At 51.6% G+C, this 21,138-nt stretch overlaps 1 protein-coding gene across 1 annotated transcript; it reads left to right on the top strand.

The window, feature by feature from the left end:
* Nucleotides 1-4,743: 4,743 nt before the first annotated feature.
* Nucleotides 4,744-19,832, top strand: Slc6a7 (solute carrier family 6 (neurotransmitter transporter), member 7). Its single transcript, XM_013025527.1, has 13 exons — nt 4,744-4,923; nt 6,418-6,549; nt 6,636-6,870; nt 10,198-10,336; nt 11,079-11,213; nt 12,745-12,848; nt 12,973-13,097; nt 14,046-14,158; nt 14,248-14,379; nt 15,073-15,172; nt 15,339-15,439; nt 15,909-16,076; nt 19,494-19,832. Exons 1-13 carry the CDS (start codon nt 4,761-4,763, stop codon nt 19,701-19,703), a joined length of 1,857 nt encoding a protein of 618 aa, XP_012880981.1. The 5' UTR covers nt 4,744-4,760; the 3' UTR covers nt 19,704-19,832.
* The last annotated feature ends 1,306 nt before the right edge of the window (nt 19,833-21,138 follow it).

The raw sequence follows: 21,138 nt of genomic DNA, 5'->3' as shown, positions 1-21,138 counted from the left end.
GCTGCCCCCACCGAGGCCCGCCAGTGCCTGGCGGGGACCGGGCGCGGGGCTCCGGGAGGCCAAATGGAGCTAGGTTACAGGGAGGGGCGGGGTCGTGGTCTTCCCTTCTTGCCTCACCACCCGGGGGTGGGATGTGTCCGAGGCTGGGGAGCCGGGGTTCACCGGGCCCAGCCCTGCGAACAGGTGTCCGCGGCCTCGATCGATCGTTGGGGGTCCACCCGCCTCTCCTCTCCCCTCCTTGCCTGCTTCCCCCAGGGGCTGACTGCGGGGTGGGACTGTTGGAAGCTGAGCACCAGCCTCCAGTCGGACTCCTATTGGGGAGGAGAGGAGGATATGGACACCAAGGACCCTCATCTGCGTCCCCTCAGGACCTCCTTTCCCTGGCGGCCTGTCCTTCCCTGTGAGCCCCCAGGCCGAATCCCCCCAGCTCTCCCTTTGCAAGGCTGACAGCAGGTAGAGATAGAAACTGGATTCCCAATCTCAGCCTCTCCCTTCCTTGTGCCAGTGAGACTGCGCCTCCCAGACAAGTTGCTGTGGAGAGAAGAGAGAGTATTGGGGGAAGTTTTCTGGCTTTTGATTTAAAAGAACCTACCTTAGCCAAGGAACGCCTGATGACTGTTTTTGCACCAGGCCCCTTAGGCTGGTGACTTTGGGCTAGTTCATTCCCTAACCATCCCCAGTGTGGACGTACCAAAGCCCCTCCCCCACTGGGGTTGGGAGCAGGAATGCTAGGGATGTGGATGGAAGGGGCAGAGGAGACTTTGAAAGGGCCTCTCCCTCCACCCCACCCCCCACAAACACATAAACACACACACAAGCTCTCTGTTTTCAAGGCATGGAACCACTGGGGGTAAGTTAGTCTTTTTTACTGGCTGGCATTAGTGACTTCTTGGGGCCATTCGTGTGTCCTCTTGGATCCTGTTTCTATTTTTTCCACTGGTCTCTTCCCTTTTACTCCCTCCCCAAGAGAACCCCTGCCCCTCTCTGACAGAGAGCACACATTATATAAATAGTGATAGGAAACTCTTGCTGGGTGCTAGCTGGGAGCTTAGCTGGCCTTATCTCATTTAGTCTCCAATGACTCCGGGGCCTTAGATCCTACCATCACATTTTTTTGGGGGGTCCAGTCCTGGGGCCTGAACTCTGGGCCTGGGTGCTGTCCCTCAGCTCTTCAGCTCAAGGCTAGCGCTCTACCACCTGAGCCACAGCGCCACTTCCGGCTTTTTTCTTTTTGCCTATGTGGTGCTGAGGAATCGAACCCAGGGCCTCATGCATGCAAGGCAAGCGCTCTACCACTGAGCCACCTTCCCAGCCCCCTACCATCACATTTTATAGATAGGGCAACTGAGGCACAGAGGGCCAAGGCTCTCTAAGGCTCTCTGTTTCACTGGAGGTGAGCTAGAAAACTAGAACCAACCAGTCAGTGCTAGGGACATCTCAAAGGATATGGAGCCCTAATCTTGCTCTGCCCTTAACTTGCTGTTTGACCTTGGGCTCATGCTTTTTTCCCTGAAACTGTTTTCTTGTCTACACAATGATGAAGTTGAATTCCAGATTCCTATTGTCTTTCTGTCGTGAAAAAGGTGTAAGAGCCTTAGCTTGGCCAATCCTGCCTCCCCCAGTCCCTGGGGATGGGGGGGGGACTCCATCTATTGCTCAGGTGTATGTTCCTGCATGCTCCTAGAGTGTGGGGGGAGGGGAGTTGGGAGCAAGGACTCCCACTCAAGTGGAAATGTGAAGTACTCAGATAGCTTGAACCCTACCCAATAATTAGATTGCTGTTATCTGTCACCCAAAAAGCCCCATCTTCACTGTGTCAGCCTCCTGAGATTTACTCCATGATGGAGTAGGGTGGAGCTCCAGATCAGTGTCTGATTGGCTCAGCTTTGGAGGACCCCATTCCCTTTACTCTGGGGCCCAAGCAAGCTTTCCTCTGATTGGGGGAGGAGGGGGACAAGCTGGCAGCATCCTGCTCTTAGAACTCTTGTCGTCATGGAAACAGAGCTGAGGACCGCTTTGTGAGCGTGGAAAGGGCAGCTTCTTTGGAGGGATCAGAAGAACCTCATTACCAGGACCTCCTGCCAGCTGTCCTGAACGAGGCCGGAGGGTCCTCAGATGACAGGCCTGCTTTGAGAGCCAGTGTCAGCTGCCACATCCCTCCTAGCACTGGCCTCGGAGTCAGAGGTTCCAGAAGGCTGATGCTCTGCCACCTTAGGGAAAGAGAGGGTCCAGGTAAATGTGGAGCTGCTGCCACCCCTACCCAAGTAAGGCCCAGACCACAACAAACAACCACCAGTCTAGTTCATGTGTGTCTCGACCTTTGGGCCTAGTGACTCTAAAAGCAGTTTTTGTTGTCACAGTCACCTATAATCATGTCACCACTGCCCACAGATAAGATCACCACTGTGGTCACCATGGTCACTGAGAGTGAATGCATCATAGTTGTCCCAATACTGCCACCTGATCCCAACTCTGCTGGGATCACCCCAACTCAGCAGATACCTCCAATCCTGTGACACTTGCACCAGCCCTTCTCTTCTGCCTGTGGAGAGAACCCAGGGAAAAGTCTCTACCACTAAGCTACACCAGTCCCACTCTCCCCATCTTGATCCTAGCACTGCTGTGACTGTCTAGAGCCACAGCATGCTGGCTCCTTGAGACCCATATCTTATGTAGAATTGAGACTACTGCATTCTAACCCTGTGTGGATAGTCACTGTGAATATGGGTTCATGAAAGGATCTGACAAGTTTGTTAGCAAAGCAGCATATGTGTGTGTGTGTGTGTGTGCATGCACACATGCATGCACACACACATACACATACACACATATGCTAGTATTGGGGCTTGAACTCGGGGCCTGGGCTCTGTCCCTTGGCTCTTTTGCTCAAGGCTGGCACTTGATCACTTTAGTCACAGCTCACTTCCAGCTTTATATTGCTTAATTGAAGATAAAGAAAAGTCTCACAGACTTTCATGCTCAGACTAGCTTCAAGCCTCAATCCTCAGATCTCAGCCTCCCAAATAGGTAGGATTACAGGCATGAGTCAGCAAAATGTTTTCACTGGTGTTAACCCAGTTTTTCCAAAGCTTCTTTAACTTAAGCATCCTTTTCCCACAGAATACCCGTGAACATCTTAAAGGATGTTTCAATAACATTATTGAAAACTATGATCAGTATAATGCCCTTATTGTCCGGATAGGGAAACTGAGGCGTAAAAGACTTCTAAAAGTTAATGCACAGACCTTGAACTGGAATAGCCATCCTCTGACTCCCAAGCCAGTGGTGGTGTGGTTTTCCTACTGGCATTTCTTCACAGGAGTGGGAGAGGTCCCTTCTCCTTTCTGTAGACCTTGGATAATACTAACTGACTTTCACATTTCCACTCTTCCCTGCCTTAGGGTATGAATTTCAGAGGCAGTCAGGCAGAGTGTGGCCGCCCCTTTAGCCTGACCCATTCCTGGGTCACTTGCTGGAACTGTCCCTGAATTTTGGGTGGTCCTCCTCATGTTGCTGGGCTTCCTTCCACGTGCCAAGCTTGGGAAACCATGCACATGTCAACTGGCATCTCTTTAGGCTAGGATCCCATGTGGCTGGCCCTGGGCCTCCATCCTCTAGCCCCTACTAGAAGGGCAAATGCCCAGTGGAGCTTTCCACCCACTCACAGAAGGGGACATTCATTAAGAACAGCTGGCCTCCATTCCCTTCTACATTTATCTTTCTTCTAGTGACAGCAAGATTAGGGCTTTCTGAAACAGATCAGGGCTTAAGAATGTTTTTCCTGCTCATGAAGCAGAATCTATGGTCATCAACAGGACCCCTTGAGTCACAGGGCATAAGTCTAAGCCTTCCTCCCCTTGGAGAGTTGGGGTTCTGTCAACGTCTTTGCTTCCTATGCTAAGAGTACTGGGCTTCTCCCCCCACTCCCATAACCTGTTTTCTTGAACACCTTCCAGTTTGACCATCTGCCCTTTGGACATGTTCTACACTGTGTCTTTCTTACAATTAAGTGCCCAGAATGGAGACAAAACTCCAGCACAGTGGCTGAAGATAGCCATTATCATGTCTTGGTGAGTTCCCCCAGGAGCTAACCAGCTCTTTGAGCCTCAGATTTCCTCATGCTTAGCATGGAGCTTTGATAAGTATTTAGCTCATAGAATTGAGAATGAAATCGTGCAATGAGCCATTACTGATCATCATCAAAATATAGCCAGCCATTCTTGGTTTATCCCTGTGAGCTCAGATGAGACCAGGAAGTGTTGTCAGTGCTAGAGCACCCTGCTGCTCCATTAAGATCCTTGCTCAGGGCCACATGAGCCTGACTGGGAGCACTTAACTATATGAACCCTCAAAGCCTCTCCATTCATCCCTGTCCAAGTTCATATATTCTTGGCTAGAAGCCCCAGTTCCAGCTTGGCTTCCTCCTCCTCCCTCTCTACTTTGGTCTCTGTCTGTCTGTCTGTGTCTGCCTGTCTGTCTGTCTTTTATGCTAGTACTAGGGCTTGAACTCAGGGCCAGGGCACTGTCCCTTAGCTTTTTCATTCCAGACTAGTGTTCTACCACTTGCGCCACAACTCCACTTTCAGCATTTTGATAGGTAACTAACGGTAAAAGTCTCACAGACTATTCAGCACAGCCTGGCTTTGAACTATGATCCTCATATCTCAGCCTCATGAGTAGCTAGGATTATTTGTGGGAGTCACCAGTACTTGGCTCATTTTGGTCTCTTTTACTGGCAGCCTGTCACCCCAGACCTGCTGATGACCCCCAGTGACCAGGGTGATGTGGATCTGGATGTGGACTTTGCTGCAGACCGGGGGAACTGGACGGGCAAGCTGGACTTCCTGCTCTCCTGCATCGGCTATTGTGTGGGCCTGGGGAACGTGTGGCGGTTCCCTTACCGAGCCTACACCAACGGAGGAGGTGTGGGCCTGAGGTCCTGAGGGGTGTTGGGGGTGGTGGGCCAAGGCCCTGGGGTGGAATGAGCCTTTGGGTAGCCTCAGCCATTTGACCTTGGGCTGTGAGGAGGGAACTTCCTCTGCCTTGTCCTTTTCTATTACCCAGGCCCCTTCTTCCTCCTCTTATCCCCAGGACTGATGTCTACATGGGTTTCTCCCTGAAGCTCCATACTCCCTGGGCTGCACGAGGTGGGCAGAAGAAGCTGCCTGTGCTTGGAGATAAAGGGTTCTATCTGCCTGTCAATAATCACCATGCTTCTAATATTCTCCCATCCCCTCCTCCAGAGCCGTGCTCCATCAATCATTCCCTCTCTTGGATCTGCACCATTTCCTTCTCCCCTACTTTTCATTCAGATTGCATACATGAGATTGCTCCCATCTTACAAAAACTTCCTATTATCCCAGCTTCTCCATCAAGTTGCTGTTCTGAGATCCATTCACAATAGCTAGGGTTGAATGCTTTCCACCTACAGGCCTGCGGCTTGGTGCCTGCCTCATTAAACCGGATGACAGCTCTCCCAGATAGACACCAGACAAATGCTGAAGCAGCCAGGGTCTGAGGGGGCCAAGTTCTCTGTCCAAAGTCATAGGGGATGGAGCTGGTATTCCACGGCATACTGCTTTCTCATGGGCTCCCTGGACTTCTAATTGTCTATTAAATATGTTCCAAGCTGGGTATTAATCAAGTGAGAGAAATCCAGATAAAACTAGACAAAACAAAATAAATACATTTGTAAGACAAGGGATGGGAGATTGAGACTCCAGGGACTCCCCATATCCATGGCTGCCCCTCTTCTCTCCTCCTAACTTCTTTACCCTTTCCAGGGTTCTAAGCCCACTTGTCTCTGAGACACGCAGTCTTCCTCATGGATGCCTCTGCTGTGACTTTGTCAGGATTTCAGAGAAATTACTGAGAATGTCTCTGGTTGGCCTGGTTTGGGGGACATAGAGGAAGTTCAGGAGAAAGGGGCAGGAGGCTAGCTAGGATGAATGGAGCCCCTCCACAGCCCATGGTGGGCAGCTCTCTGAAGGAGGTGGCTTCCTTATAGGAAGAAAAGGGAAAAGGATATAGAGTCCCCCAAACCACAGGAGGGAGCCAGGAAAGAGACACACAGGGAGCCCAGGCTCTGAAAGCATTGATTTTTGTATTGAGAAGTTTGCTCTCTCCAGTAGGAAATGCTTTCTTCCTCTCCTTCATTCACTCTCTCCTTTATCCACTCACTCCCTCATTTACTCACTCACTCAAAAAGCAGCTCTTCTTTGAATCCAGCTCTGTGCTGGGCACCAGGGCTAGTTAGCTATCGAGTAAATCCCTGCCAGCCCTCTCAGTCCTCAGTCCTGCAGGTTCACGGTTCCATCTCCTGGCGAGTAATGGCTATAGGGGGAAGTGGGCCAGAGCTTGGCTTTGGAGGGAAGCTAACCCACCCGAGTCCCCCTCAACCTTCTCTCCTCCTTGCAGGCGCCTTCCTTGTACCCTACTTCCTCATGCTGACCATCTGCGGCATCCCCCTCTTCTTCCTTGAGCTCTCCTTGGGCCAGTTTTCCAGCCTGGGGCCGCTGGCTGTCTGGAAAATCAGCCCCCTCTTCAAAGGTGAGGCCTCATCACCCCCTACCACCCCTGCTCCAGGCAGAGAAGAAAGTGGAAGCCTAGAGAGATGGTGGTTCTCCCCACACCAGGTGCCGGCGCAGCCATGCTGCTCATTGTAGGCCTGGTGGCCATCTACTACAACATGATCATTGCCTACGTCCTCTTCTACCTCTTCGCCTCCCTCACCAGTGACCTGCCCTGGGAGCACTGTGGTAACTGGTGGAACACAGAGCGCTGCCTGGAGCACAGGGGCCCCAAGGGTGGCAATGGCACACTGCCCCTCAACTTCACCAGCACTGTCAGCCCCAGCGAGGAGTATTGGAGGTCAGACAGCTGGGCCTGCATGGCCGGCGGGGCCCTTCTGCTACTACTGAGGGTGGGCAGGGAGAGGGTAGGGAGACACTGGCATCCCCAAGGAGCTAGGAGCACTCTGAAGGGAGTCTAGGTGTCAGTGTTGGGGAGAACTCTGAGTTCTAATCTCAGCTTCTCACCTCACCAGATGTGTGATCATGAATAATTTATTTGACTTCTCTTGCTTTGTCTTTAAAACAGGGACACTATTTCAGCAAGTTGTTGTTGGGAAGATTATGGGAAAGGATAGGTACCAATTGTGCAGTCCAGTGTGTGATAGCAAGTGCTCAATAAATGCCAGCAACAATAATGATGCTGAAAAGAAAGCAGTAGCCGAGCGCCAGTGGCTCATGCCTGCCATCCTATCTACTCAAGAGGCTGAGATCTGAGAATCACTGTTCAAAGCCAGCCTGGCCAGGAAATTCTGTGACACACTTATCTCCAATTAATCTCCGGAAAATTGGAAGTAGAGCTGTGGCTCAAAATAGTAGAGCACTAGCCTTGAGCAAAAACTCAGGGACAGTATCCAGTCCCTGAGTTCAAGCCTCACGATTGGGGATGTTGGGGGAGGGGGTGGAATGTGGCAATAGTGACATTTTAGAGTCAATTTCCTCCTCTAACAATATTTGTGTGTGGAGGCGGGGAGTCGGGGGAGGGAATAGCGCTCTGGCTTTTTGTGTTAATTAGAGATAAGAGTCTGTTCAGGTTGGCTTCAAACTGGGATTCTCATTTTGGCCTCCTGAGTAGCTAGGATTACAGGCATGAGTTTGTAATCCCTCTCCCCCTCCCTCCCACCCTCCTTCCCTCCCTCTCTCCCTCCCTTCCTCCCTCCCTCCCTCCCTTCCTGAGTCTCACTATATAGCCCAGAATGGCATAGAAGCCTTGACTTCCTGAGTCTAAGATTACAGTTGTGCACCACACTTGATTCATCCATTCTTTGGTTTTTAATTAGCATACAGTAGTTTTACAAGGGGGAGTTCATTGTGACATTTTCACACATGTACAGATGTATTTCAATCAATATCAACTCCCAGTCACTCTCCTTTACTCCCTCCCTTCTTAAAACAATCCCATCAGGTTTCATTGTTCTGTTTTCCTACATGCAAACTACTTTGACCATATTCATCCTCATTTACCCCTCCTTGTAAGCATCCACCCCCCCCCAACACTGACTATTTTAATTTCTTGGCATTCATAGTTTTAATTCGTATTAAACTTGCACCTGCTAGGCATCAGTGGCTCATGCCTATAATCCTAGTTACTCAAGAGGCTAAAATCTGAGGATTGTGGTTTTAAGCCAGTCCTGGCAGAAAAGTCTGTGAGGCGCTCATTTCTAATTAACCAGTAAAAATCTGGAAGTGGAGCTGTGGCTCAAGTGGTACAGTCTAGCTTTGAGCTCAAAAGCTCAAGGGCAGCACATAGGCCCTGTATTCAATCCCCAGGACTGGCACTGGTGCACAGGTGTGGGTGCACGCACACACACATGTACACATATACAAGCAAAAAATAAAAATATATTTCACCATGGCATTTCAGATATGCACATAATTGTGTTTTACTCAGAAAACATTCTTTTCTTTTTAATTGTTATTATAAAGCTGATGTACAGAGGGGTTGCAGTTTTATAAATAATTTAAAGAGTACATTTCTTTTTAGACACTGACACCCCTTCCCTGATTCTCTCCCAGTTTTCTCCTCTCATCCCCTTGTATAGTTGTATAGTTCATTTTCAACATAGTATCCAGTGAGCACCATTACTGCGTTTGTTCACTCTTTGTGAACAATTTTGTGCCTCCCCTTCTACTCCCAAAGATAGAAAAACACTGAATGCTTTATCTTTCCCTCCCCCCCCATACTGATCATGAGACACAGATGACACATACATTCTCTCTCTCTCTCTCTCTCTCTCTCTCTCTCTCACACACACACACACACACACACGCTAATGATCTTGGGTTAGTCTAGGAGAGATGAGACTAAAGGATTGTTGTCAGATTTACACCCAGTGTCCTTGACACCGCCATCACTCCAGTGCCAGGAACATCGGGAGCCTTGGGAATGGCAGGACATGGAGGTTCATCAGCCATTCTCGGTGCCCCGCTGTTCCAGTGGGAAAACAAGGCCCAGAGTCTTGCTCCATAGGGGCAGTGTGAACACTAGGTACTCTCAACTCCCAACCCTGTTCTGGAACATTCTAGAATAGTCTAGCTCCTGGGTAGGAACCACTGGCTGGCCAGAGAACAGATCACATATTCCCTTCCTTCTCCTGCAAAGGGCTCTTCTGTGGGATTTCTCCCAAAAGGGCCTATGTCTTGAGCTGTCCTTGCTTCAAGTCTGCAGGGACTGTGTAGTTCATAACTGTATTCATTTCAAAGCCATCCAGAAGATGGCCTGGCCTACTGAAGAGTGTCTGACTCTCGTGAGCATGGGCTGGGGTGCAAAGCACAAAGCCAAAGAACTCATTGTAAACTGGCCGCTGGTGGCTCACGCCTGTAATCCTAGCTACTCAGGAGGCTGAGATCTGAGGATCATGGTTCAAAGCCAGCCTGGGCAGGAAAGTCCGTGAGACTCTTCTGTCCAATAAACCACTAGAAAACCGGAAGTGGCACTGTGGCTCAAATGGTAGAGCACTGGCCTTGAGCTGATGAGTGTAGGGACAGTGCCCAGGCCCAGAGTTCAAGCCCCATGACCAACCAAAAAACAAACAAACAAACAAAAACCCTCACTGCAGATGCTAGGGGTCACTGTGGCAACACCACAGCTCCCGGTGGGCAGGGAATAGATGGCACTGCCAAGAGCTCTGGCCAGGAGGGTGTTTATAGAAGGTTGGGGACTCTACAAGGAAGAGGAAAATAGGGAGAGCCGTTATCACTTAAGACCAATGGTGGAGGCAGGGGTGAGGAATGGAGACCTTGGAAAAGGGGCTATCTTGAAGAAACTAGGACTCATAAGAGCAGACTAATGGCTAAACTTCTGATAGTGTCAACATGCATGTGTGTACATGTATGTGCACATGTCTGTGTATGTATGTACACGTGTGTATATGTTTGTGCATGCAGACATCCAGACCCTCATTCCCCCTGCAGTTTGATTGGCCAGCATGGAAGCACAGAAGTTGGGGAGTTAGGTGAGGGCTAGTAGAGGACTCGGCGGCCGACTCCAGGACTCACAGCCTGTCAGAGAAGGAAAGGGTCATATGGAATACAGCCAGTGAGGCCTGGGAGGCTGGACATGGCTTTGTCCCATGACTGTGGAGCATGGTGGGTGACTAGAGGGCACTGGGACCTCTGTCTCCCACAGCCGCTACGTCCTGCACATCCAGGGCAGCCAAGGCATCGGCAGGCCCGGGGAGATCCGCTGGAACCTCTGCCTCTGCCTGTTGCTGGCGTGGGTCATCGTGTTCCTCTGCATCCTCAAGGGAGTGAAGTCCTCGGGCAAGGTGAGGCCTGGGAAGTCCGGAGGCCTGAGGCTTGGCTGGGAAGAGGCTCTGTTCAGAGTGACAGCATGCTCTGCTTGGCTGGGCCTGAGTCATGTGGCCACCCATGCAGCTGGGCCTGGAGTGAATGCAGGGAGCGTTTGTGTACTGTTATCTGGAGGAGGCAGACTAGATGTGAGAGAGACAAGGCCACTGGTGACCTCTGGAGATGACAAGGAGGTGGGCAGGTCAATGGGGCTATTCCAGGACGTGTTGATGTTTCACTCAGCCATTTATAAATTAGAACTTGACCTTGCTGGGGGAGTGGTGGTGTCCTCGAGGAGCACGAACTATTAAAAGACCAAAATGACAGGGTGGAAAGTATTTAGAAAGAGGGGGGGAGTAGTCAGGGTCATGACTGAGGCAGTGAGGATGTTGAGACTCTGTTGGTTTGGAGGCGGGCAACCGGGTTAGAGGAGGTTGAATGTCTGACAGCCACGGGGAGTGGTGTGCAGGGGAGGCTTTTGTCAGCCATGCTGGTGGCCTGCATCACCAGGGCAGTGGAGACGGATCTGGGGTGCCTTAGGAAACTGAGCACCAGCACTTTGCTAGTTAGGTGGGTGGTAATCAGGACAGAGGGAAGAAGATCATCCTGAATGGCAGCTGGCTCCTGGCTCCGGCCACTTAAAGGCCAGGGAGGCGCGTCTCTAAGCGGAAGGAGTGGGGTGAAGAGCTCTTGTTTTATGCCCCATTTCTTGTCTCTCAGGTGGTGTATTTCACAGCCACGTTCCCCTACCTCATTCTGCTCATGCTGCTGGTTCGCGGGGTGACTCTTCCAGGGGCCTGGAAGGGCATCCAGTTCTATCTCACCCCCCAGTTCCACCACCTGCTGGCTTCCAAGGTAACGCCTCATGGTGCTGGGGCTTGGAGGGTGGGGTCAGGTCTAGTTCAAGGAGTGGGAAGAGGTGGCAGAAAGCCCCCAGCAGTAGATACTGTCCCAGGCCCTTCCTATGGGCCTGGGTCCTTGTCATTTATTATTCTGTGTGTGTGTGTGTGTGTGTGTGTGTGTGTGTGTGTGTGTGTGTGTGCGTGTGCATGTTGCTACTGGGGTTTAAACTCAGAAACTTGGGCTCTTGATGGGCCACAGCCCACTTCCAGCATTTTTATGGTTAATTGGAGATATGGATCTCAGCCTCCTGAATAGCTAGGAGTATAGCCAGACACCTGGCTAGGAACTTTTTGTTGTTATTTTCTTTCTCTCTCCCTCCCTCTCTCCCTCCCTCCCTCCCTTCCTCCCTTCCTTCTTCCCTCCCTTCCTTCTTGTCTTCCTTCCTTCCTTCCTTCTTTGCTTCTTTCTGTTTCATTTTCTCTCTTCCTTTCTTCCTCTCTCTCTCTCCTTTCCCCCCCCTTCTCTTTTATTTATTGTTTGCTGGTTGTGGGACCTGAACTCTGAGCCTGGGCACTGTCCCTCAGCTCTTCAGCTCAAGGCTAGTGCTCTACCACCTGAGCCACAGCACCACTTCTGGCTTTTTCTGCTTATATGGTGCTGAGGAATCGAACCCAGGGCCTCCTGCGTGGGAGGCAAGCACTCTACCACTGAGCCCTCTCATCTTTTTTTTAGGGCTCAAACTCAGGGCTTCATACTCTTGCTTGGCTTTTTTGCCAAGTACTCTACTATTCGAGCCATACCTTTATTTATTTGTTTGTTTTTTGTTTATTATTAATCTTAAATATCCTATGAAGTAGACACAATTCCTCCCATTTTGTAAACAATGAAACTGAAGTTCACAGGGGTTAATGACAAGCTTAAGATCCCACAGCTAGGGAATGATAGGACTGGGATTCCCTTCCTATCTGTCCGACTTCAAATCCAAGAACAGCAGTTATGCATAAAAATGAGAGCAGTGTGGCCCTGACAGCTGTCATTTGTCATTGGTCATTTATTGACCAGTGACTCTGATCTTCTCTGGCATATATTGTAACAGTTGACCCTTACCATCTCTCCCTGTGAGGCAGACACTACTTGGCTCCCATGGTCACAGAGGAGGGACCTGCGGTCCAGAGATGTGGCTTGCTCCAGCCATAGAGCTAGAAAGTGATGAAGATGGGGCCCAGCCCAAGTTCCCTTGATTCCAGGAGGAAGTAGAGGGGTCCCATGGGCTTATTATCTATTAGAAACTTGACATTAGGTGGTACTTCCTTTAGGACTGGATCAAGCTTAGAGCTGCTAGATCCTAAGTGGGAAAGAGACTCAGAGAGGGAGGGGCTTGCTCGTGAGCATGCAGTGTGAGTGCTGGGCAGGGTTTGCTCCTGACTGGAGCTTGTGAACCTCGCTCTTCCCACATGGTACCCAGACCTGTCACCTAGCCTAGCCCCACCTTCTTGCATCTCCCTGGCCCTCTGTGCTCTTTCTCCCTCTTTCCCTGGTACAGGTGTGGATCGAAGCGGCCCTGCAGATCTTCTATTCCCTAGGTGTGGGCTTCGGGGGTCTCCTCACCTTTGCCTCCTACAACACATTTCACCAGAACATATACAGGTCAGTGTCCACATTGCCCAAAGCCTGTACCAAGTCCATGAAGACAGTGGCTGGAGAGGAAGGCCTCATGGGTGGTGAATGTGGCTGGCTCACGCTGCTCTGTGTGCCTGGATTCTCCTGGCAGAGACACCTTCATTGTCACTCTGGGCAACGCCATCACCAGTATCCTGGCTGGCTTCGCCATCTTCTCCGTGCTGGGCTACATGTCTCAGGAGCTGGGTGTGCCTGTCGATCAAGTAGCCAAAGCAGGTGGGCAGCAGGTGGGGGGAAGGGGTATCAGGCACAGTGGGGGCTGGGCCAGGAGCATACACGTGGACCAATAAGATGTGGATGGCTGGGTCCTGTGTGTGTGTGTGTGTGTGTGTGTGTGTGTGTGTACACACATGCATGTGCATGTGAATGGACATGTCTTGATTGCTGAGTGTCCTTGCGCAAAGGAATAAGTGTGAAGGGTGTGTGAGAGTACACTCTGCATCTGGAGGTAAGCTTCTGTCTTACTTTTCATGCCTTGTTTGTCCAAAGGAGTCACATCCTGGTTGAGATGTCTCTGAGCAATTGAATCAAGGGTTACAGTGATCTTGTGAATCATTGTGTCTTGTGCCAATGGATGTGTGTAAGTATGTGTGCAAATGATTGTGTACAGACATATTTTGATGAGGTTTTATAGTCATATCCTGTTTATTCATGAGCCCATTGTTAAGTCATTCAATCTGCCAACTTACATTTCTTTTACCCATTCATCTAGTGTGTCAATTTATGTTTCTTTTTTGTGCCAGTACTAGGGCTTGAACTCAGGGTCTGGATGCTGTCCCTTAGCTTTTTCACTCAAGATGGTGCTCTACCACTTGAGCCACAGCTTCATTCTAGCTTTTTTGTAGCTAATTAAAAAGTCTCACAGATTTTCCTGCCCAGGCTGGCTTTGAACTGGGATCCTCAGATCTCAGCCTCCTGAGTAGCTAGGCATGAGCCTACGCATGAGCCACTGATACCCAGCAGCTCGTATTTATTGAGCACCTACAATGTACTAGCCTACTTCCTGGGAGCTAAGAATGTGTCAAAAGAGTATGCTTAGTAGATGTCTCTGGGTTTGGCTAAATGAGTGTGCCCAAATAAGTGCAAGTGGCCATGTGCATTTGAGTGTGTCTATGGGGCCTGCTGCATGCCCCAAGCTGCTGACCCTGGGTGCCCTTGGCCCAGGCCCTGGCCTGGCCTTTGTCGTCTACCCGCAGGCAATGACCATGCTGCCTCTGTCACCTTTCTGGTCCTTCCTCTTCTTCTTCATGCTCCTGACTCTTGGCTTGGACAGCCAGGTAAGTCTTGTCAACTGGAGTGGGTGGAAGTGGAGCGTCACGTCGGGGTAGCACAGAGCTCTGACCCCTACGAGCTTCCCTCCTCACAGTTCGCCTTTCTGGAGACAATTGTGACAGCAGTGACAGATGAATTCCCCTACTACCTGCGGCCCAAGAAGGCAGTGTTCTCGGGTCTCATCTGTGTGGCCATGTACCTGATGGGGCTGATTCTCACCACTGATGTGAGTGTCTCACAGGATACCAGGCTGGGTGGGAAGGGCCATTGCTCATTGCAGCTTCTCTAACAGGCAGATCCATCACCGAACCACCTGTGTCTTCCTCTGGGTGAGGAGCCTGTTCCACCCCAAGTCCTGTCTCCCAAAGGGGACACTTTGATCTTTTTCATGGTCAAATCCTAGCTTTAAAAGGTTAATGTGGCAAGCCACTGGTGACTCACCCTTGTTATCTAGCTACTCAGCAGGCTGAGATCTGAGAATCATGGTTCAAAGCCACCCTGGGCAGGAAAGTCCACAAGACTCTTAACTGCCAATTAACCACCCAAAAGCCCAAAGTAGAGGTGTGGCCCAAGTGGTAGAGTGCCAGCCTTGAGTGAAAAAGCTAAGGGCTCAGTTCAAGCAAGCCCCTACCAGCACAAAAGAGAGAAGGGCGGGGGAAGAAAGGAAGGTGAATTTGAAAGACCTGGATTCATACTTCACTCCTGCCCTTGCTGAGTGACCCCAGACAGGGGGCTTCCCCCCCTGAACCTGTCTTTCCTCATCAGCAAATGGGGGTCCCAGCAGGGCAAGCTGTGGATAGATGGAGACAAGACTGCCCAGGTAGACAGTTTCCCACTGTCCCCATCTCTCCCTCCTGCCAGCCTGGCTGCTTCCTGCTCAGCAAGGCTGGGCAGCTTAGAGCTGTGCCTTGTGTTCCAGGGGGGCATGTACTGGCTGGTTCTCCTGGATGACTACAGTGCCAGCTTCGGCCTCATGGTAGTGGTGATTACCACGTGTCTCGCTGTCACCCGGGTGTATGGTGAGAAGTTCTCTGGAGTGGGAGAGTAGGGTCTGCCTGGAACTCCCGTGCCTGGGTGCCTGGCCTAAGAACCAGGGCTCTGGGTGGGGTCAGCTGAGTTGGGAGAGGGGCTGCTGAGAGGTGGGGCTTGCAGGTGGGGCCATTTGTCCTCCTCTTCCCTGTGCAGGCATCCAGAGGTTCTGCAGAGACATCCACATGATGCTAGGCTTCAAGCCGGGCCTCTACTTCAGGGCCTGCTGGCTGTTCCTGTCTCCAGCCACTCTCCTGGTAACCAGAGGGGGAGGGAGGATTGCTGGCCCGGGTCTCCAGGCTAAGAGTGTCTATTTCCTCTGTTGGGTTACGCTAGCCCAGAGTGGTGAGGTGGACATGGGGTTCCTAGCCCACACTGCCCCTGTGGCAGGCCTTTCCCTACCCATGGCTGACAGAGTCAGAGGGGCTTTCCTAGGCCTTAAGACTGGACCTTGATGCTAGGCTGTCCCAGTCCTAGAGCAGGATGGTTCCAGGACAGGCCATCTTGGGAATTATTGTGTTGCAGAGCTGGGTTGCCACAGGCCTTGGTCATTGATGAGCTTGTAGCTGAGCTAGCTCAGGCCTTGCAAAGTTTCCAGAGATGGACCATATTAGGTTCTGGGATAGCCTGGAACACATTCTGGGCTAGGTATTCGCAGGCCATCAGGCAGCTAAGACCCAGGCTCTAACACCCACAACATGTGATGCTGGAGTCCCCGCTCCGCAGGCCCTGCTGGTGTACAGCATCGTCAAGTACCAGCCCTCCGAGTATGGCAGCTACCGCTTCCCTGCCTGGGCCGAGCTGCTGGGCATCCTGATGGGTCTGCTGTCCTGCCTCATGATCCCAGCGGGCATGCTGCTGGCTGTGCTGCGAGAGGAGGGCTCGCTCTGGGAGGTGAGTCTGCCCGCCCTGCCCACCTCCAGCTGGAACTGGAGGAGGAAATACCTGCCCCACATCTCCAGGAAAGAGGGAAGGAAAGAAAGAAAAGAAAGAAAGAAAGGAGGGAGGGAGGGAGGGATGGAGGGAAGGAAGGGAGAGAGAGAGAGAGAAAGAAAGAGAAAGAAAAAGAGAGGGGCTGGGAAGGTGGCTCAGTGGTAGAGCGCTTGCCTTGCATGCCTGAGGCCCTGGGTTCGATTCCTCAGCACCATATAAAGATACCTTTATCCCCCCCCCAAAAAAAAAGAAAGAAAAAGAGAAAGAAAGAAAGGGGAGGGAGGAAGGAAGAAAGAAAGAAAGAGAGAAAGAGGGAGAAAAAGAGAAAGGAAAGAAGGAAGGAAGGAAGAAGGAAGGAAGGAGAGAGAAAGAGAAAGTGCCCAGGAACCCTTCTGTGTGTCTCTCAGGTGCCTGAGGTAGGATGTCGGGGTGAGCAGGTCCAAGCCATTTGACACAGCAGTCATGAACCTCAAAATATGGGAGTGGTGTCACTTTGGGGACCAGTATCCATGCTGTGTGACCCACAGCAAGCTTCTATTCCTCTCTGAGCCTCAGGGCACCCTCTGTGTACTGAGCCTTCCCTTCAGCGGTGATTGTGCACCCCTCTGGTGCCAGAAGCTATCATCAGGAATGGAATGTAAAGACCCTGATGTGGCCAACACGCCCATCAGAGGACACTGGATCCAGCTGGACCGGGCTCATGAGAGCCATTTGTTCAGTAGTCAGGAAGGCTGTGGGCTGGCTGTTGTTGAAATTGGCAATGGTAGGAGTAGTCACTGAAACTGACCACAGAGCACATGCCCTTCTGTACTGCTTGTTTACCAGCACACTGCTCCCACCTACCTGCCCATATAACTGCCTTTCTCCCCTCTGTGCCTCTACCCAGAGAAAGGCTCAGTGCCCTACAGTTATGGAAATCTCCACAGGGTAGCTGGAGTCCAGCCATGGCTCTGCCTCCAGCTGCTGTGTGACTTTGGGTAAAGGCCTTTCCTTCTCTGAACCTCAGGATCTCACCCACACGGATGAGGGCACATACCTCTCTTGGGAACCAGCTGGCTCAGGGGAGAAAGCAGAGGCCCCTCTAGCCTTGTCAGGAGCCTCTGGGGCCATGGGCTCAGTCTTTTAGCTCTCCTCTCATTCAGCTTCAGAAGGCCCAGGCAGGGAGGGGTGGCCTGCGGGAGCCCCAGCCAGGGCAGGCAGCACTGTGGAAAACCACTGCCTTCCGAGGCCCAGGTTCTAGTGCTGACCCACTGGGTCCGGAGCCTGGTTCTGCCATTTGTTGGCCACATGAATGATTCTTGGTTTTCTCCATTTTTATTTGTTTTTGTTGTTGTTGTTGTTGTTTTGGTGTGCTGGTAATGGGGCATGAACTCAGGGTCTTAAGCTCTCAATTAGGTTTTGCATCAAGGCCGATGCTCTACCACTTGAGCCATACCTTTGCTTTAGGCTTTTTGCTCGTTAATAGGAGATAAGAGTCTCAAAGAATTTTCTGCCCAGACTGGCTTCAACTTGCAATCCTCAGATCTCAGTCTCCTGAGTAGCTAGAATTACAGACAGGAGCCACCAGCTCCTGGCCCATCTTTAAAATAAGGAGAGTGAATCCCACATACAGGACTACTGTGAGGAGAAATAGAACTTAGCAATGTAGTTGCCATTAGGGAGAAGAAAGAGCATTTGAAAAGTTCACAGTAAGGTCAGAGCTGGGCACCAGTGGCACATCTGTAATCCTACCTACTCAGGAGGCTGAGGTCTGAGGATTGCAGTTCAAAGTCAGCCTTGGACAGTCCATGAAACTCTTATCTCCAATTAACCACCAGAAAACCAGAAGTGGCACTGTGGCTCAAAGTGGTAGAGCACTCGCCTTGAGCAAAAGAGCTCAGGGACAGTGCCCAATTCCTGAGTTCAAGGCCCACAGCTGACCAAAATAATAATAATAATAATAATAGCAATAATATTAGAGATTGCTCAGGTTCACCAAGTCCACCAGTTGCCACATACATGACCTTGTCTAACTTCAATAATCTTCAGTGAACTTTTATATCATATCTGTGAGATGGGAGGGACTTACTTCTCATCTGGATACTGTAAAGATTAGATGAGCCCCTATGTAGCACAGAGCTAGCACATGCTGAGTGCTCTGATCTAGACCAAGGGTTCCCCCAGAAGGAGATTTTTCCCTCAAGGATGCTTTAGCAATGTCCACAGATATGATATCATGGAGAGGATGCAGGTAGAGGCTAAATATCTCTCAGTGGGCCTTTTGTTTGTTTGTTTTTGCCAGTCCTGGGGCTTGAACTCAGGGTCTGGGCACTGTCCCTGAGCTTCTTTTAGCACAAGTCTAGCATTTTACCACTTGCGCCACAGTGCCCCTTCTGGCCTTTTCTATTTATATGGTACTGAGGAATTGAACCCAGGGCTTCATGCAGGCTAGGCAAGCACTCTACCACCAAGCCATATTTCCAGCCCTCAGTGTTTGTTATGACAAACAATAAACAGATAGTGGTGGTAAGTTATGTACTTAGAAAACACACAGAAAGCGGGGGGCGGGGGGGAGTGATGGAGGGATGGCATTTTGGCCAGGGCAGTCAGATAGATCTGGCAAAATGGACATAGCAAGCCATATAGAGGTCCTTATAGGGGGGGGAATGGGTGGAAAGGCCCCAGGCAGGAAGGGCTGTCCTGTTGGAAGGCAGCAAGGAGGCTGGTATCAGTGGCGCAGAGTGAATAGTACATGAGTGGCTGGGGCTGAGGTCAAAGAGGTAGAGTGGAGACACGTCACAGAGGCCACGGTAAACACTGGAGAAAAGCCATGGGCATGTTTCTGAGCAGCAGGGTTCCCAGCTCTTAATACATGTAAATGCTGTGAAGATGGAGTCATGCCCAGCCAAGGCCAAGGTCATTACCCTTACCTCCCTTGGCATCTGCAGTCAGTGGGCTTCATACCCCGCAAGCACCTCCCTGTCTCAGGGATGTAAAACGGTTCTCCCGGAGGCCCAGGGACAGGTCGGAGAAAGCTACAGCTCTGGAACACACAAGCTTAATCATCCCCTTAGTCAGCTCTCTCCCTGGAAACTGGGGCTTGGAGGGGGGAAAGGGCAGAGGCAGAGATCAGACTGGTGTTTGGGAAGGCCAGCAGCAAGCTTGCCCCAGTGCTCCCAGTTCACGGCTCTTTCCTGAGCGTCCCCAGCTCTCTTGAACGTAATATTCAAAGGAAAAGGCTTGGAGACCCTTGTCCTGACACCGGAGTCTCTCTGGAAGGAGTAGAGTCTCCTTCACCTGCTTTCCCCTGGATTGCTGCAAGAACTCAGCCAGGTGGTGCCAGCAGCTCCTTGCTGACCATGAGAAGCACTCACCAGCCTCTGTCCTGCTCTTCTGCAGCGGCTCCAGCAGGCCAGCCGGCCAGCCATAGACTGGGGCCCATCGCTGGAAGAGAACCGGACCGGCATGTACGTGGCCACGCTGGCCGGGAGCCAGTCCCCAAAGCCGCTGATGGTGCACATGCGCAAGTATGGGGGCATCACCAGCTTCGAGAACACAGCCATCGAGGTGGACCGAGAGATCGCTGAGGAGGAGGAGTCCATGATGTGAAGCAGAAAGGTGGACAGGTGGCCCTGCCAGGGTCCACAAGGGGTGGCCAAGCCTGCTGAGATTCTGAGAGACTGTGGAAGGCTGCCATAGTGATGCTTCTGGAACTCCTGTCTGGTCCCTTACACACACACACACACACACACACACACATACACACACCCCACACCACACCACCGCCACTGCCACCGCCACTGAGATACGCTTCAACCTTCCCTTTGCAGTTACACATGTTGAAGTTGGGGAAGGGGGGGCAGATAGAATCTGACCCCCATCAGCTCCCCTTCCTTTGGGGCATCAGTCACACATGGTCATGTCTCTTCATGGTTCAGACCCCCTTCTCTGCTCAGAAGCTGTCTTCACACTCTGTCATAAGACCTGAACCTGGGGTTCAAGGAAGTAAGAGGCTCTGAGGGTTTCTAAGGCTCTGGGTCAAGGGTGGGTCAATTAAGTAGGGAGAAAGATCCCTGGGAGGGGGAGGGTTGGGGAGAGAAGAGGTAGGGACTAGGAACCTGGAAAAAGAGATTCACAGAGAAAGGGGAGCCTCTGGGCCACATCTGCAGATGGGGTCAAGAAGAGGCTGACCTTCTAGGGCAAAGACCAGACCACTGGGAGCTGTTGACATTAACAGGCGATAAGAGGGTTCAAGAAGGGATGAAATAGCAAGGAGTAGAAGGAGTCAGGAAGGCAGGGTGTAGGGGGTTTGCATAAGACTGACTATGGCTTTGGATCTGTGCAGCATAGACTGGGTAGGGTAGGGCTGGGAGGCCTGTAGGGGGCGGGCAAGAGTTGCTAGTGGTCTGATTCCGAGCACTGGGGTAGGACTAAGAAGGAAAGGGGAGAGAAGAGCCATACCTTCACTGGTGGTCCCTGTGATGTGGGGTGGCAGGAGGCCCCAGCAGCACACACTATGGAGGTGGGAATGAGGGCTCGTAAGCATGGGCCCAGGATCCCTCTCCTTCTTCCTCCCCAGTCTTTGCAGCCTTTGCTGCTTCCTCCAGCCCTGAGAGATGCTGGGAAGTGGGCCTTGGCTATATCGGTGACAAGGGCAGCCAGGAAATTCAGAGACAATACACACTGGGTCGTCTGGTCCTGAGGCTTCTCACCTTGTTCCAGGGTCCAAGTCCCAGGACCCAGCATGAGAATAAAGGCAGAGGGCAGCCCCGGGTGCCGTGAGTCACCAAGAGGTGGCGGGTGCAGGCATGTACAGCCTGGTCCCTTACACACAGTGTTCCCCAGTGACACAGGATCACCTCAGTAGCTACGGCCAGCCTCCAGGCCCTGTCTCCCTCCAGGTCTCCCCTGCCCATCTGTGTTCTGCTGGTTGATCGTTAATAAACCTCAAATAAGGTCATCCTCCTGTCTCTTTAGTGCTGAGGTAGGCTGCTCACGGCTCTCTCTCCAGCTCCCACCAAACAAAAGAGGAGACCAAGGCTCA

The sequence above is a fragment of the Dipodomys ordii genome, unplaced genomic scaffold (genome assembly GCF_000151885.1).
Source record: "Dipodomys ordii isolate 6190 unplaced genomic scaffold, Dord_2.0 Scaffold85, whole genome shotgun sequence".
Classification (NCBI taxonomy): domain Eukaryota; kingdom Metazoa; phylum Chordata; class Mammalia; order Rodentia; family Heteromyidae; genus Dipodomys; species Dipodomys ordii.
The sequence above is the reverse complement of the archived record's forward strand: the minus strand, read 5'-3'. Positions and strand labels throughout refer to the sequence as shown.

Excerpts from the sequence above, each read along its gene's own strand:
- Slc6a7 (XM_013025527.1), top strand. The coding sequence starts at position 4,761 with ATGACCCCCAGTGACCAGGGTGATGTGGATCTGGATGTGGACTTTGCT. Across the intron at positions 10,337-11,078 it reads GAGTGAAGTCCTCGGGCAAG|GTGGTGTATTTCACAGCCAC; the intron begins GTGAGGCCTGGG and ends CTTGTCTCTCAG. Across the intron at positions 15,173-15,338 it reads CGCTGTCACCCGGGTGTATG|GCATCCAGAGGTTCTGCAGA; the intron begins GTGAGAAGTTCT and ends TTCCCTGTGCAG.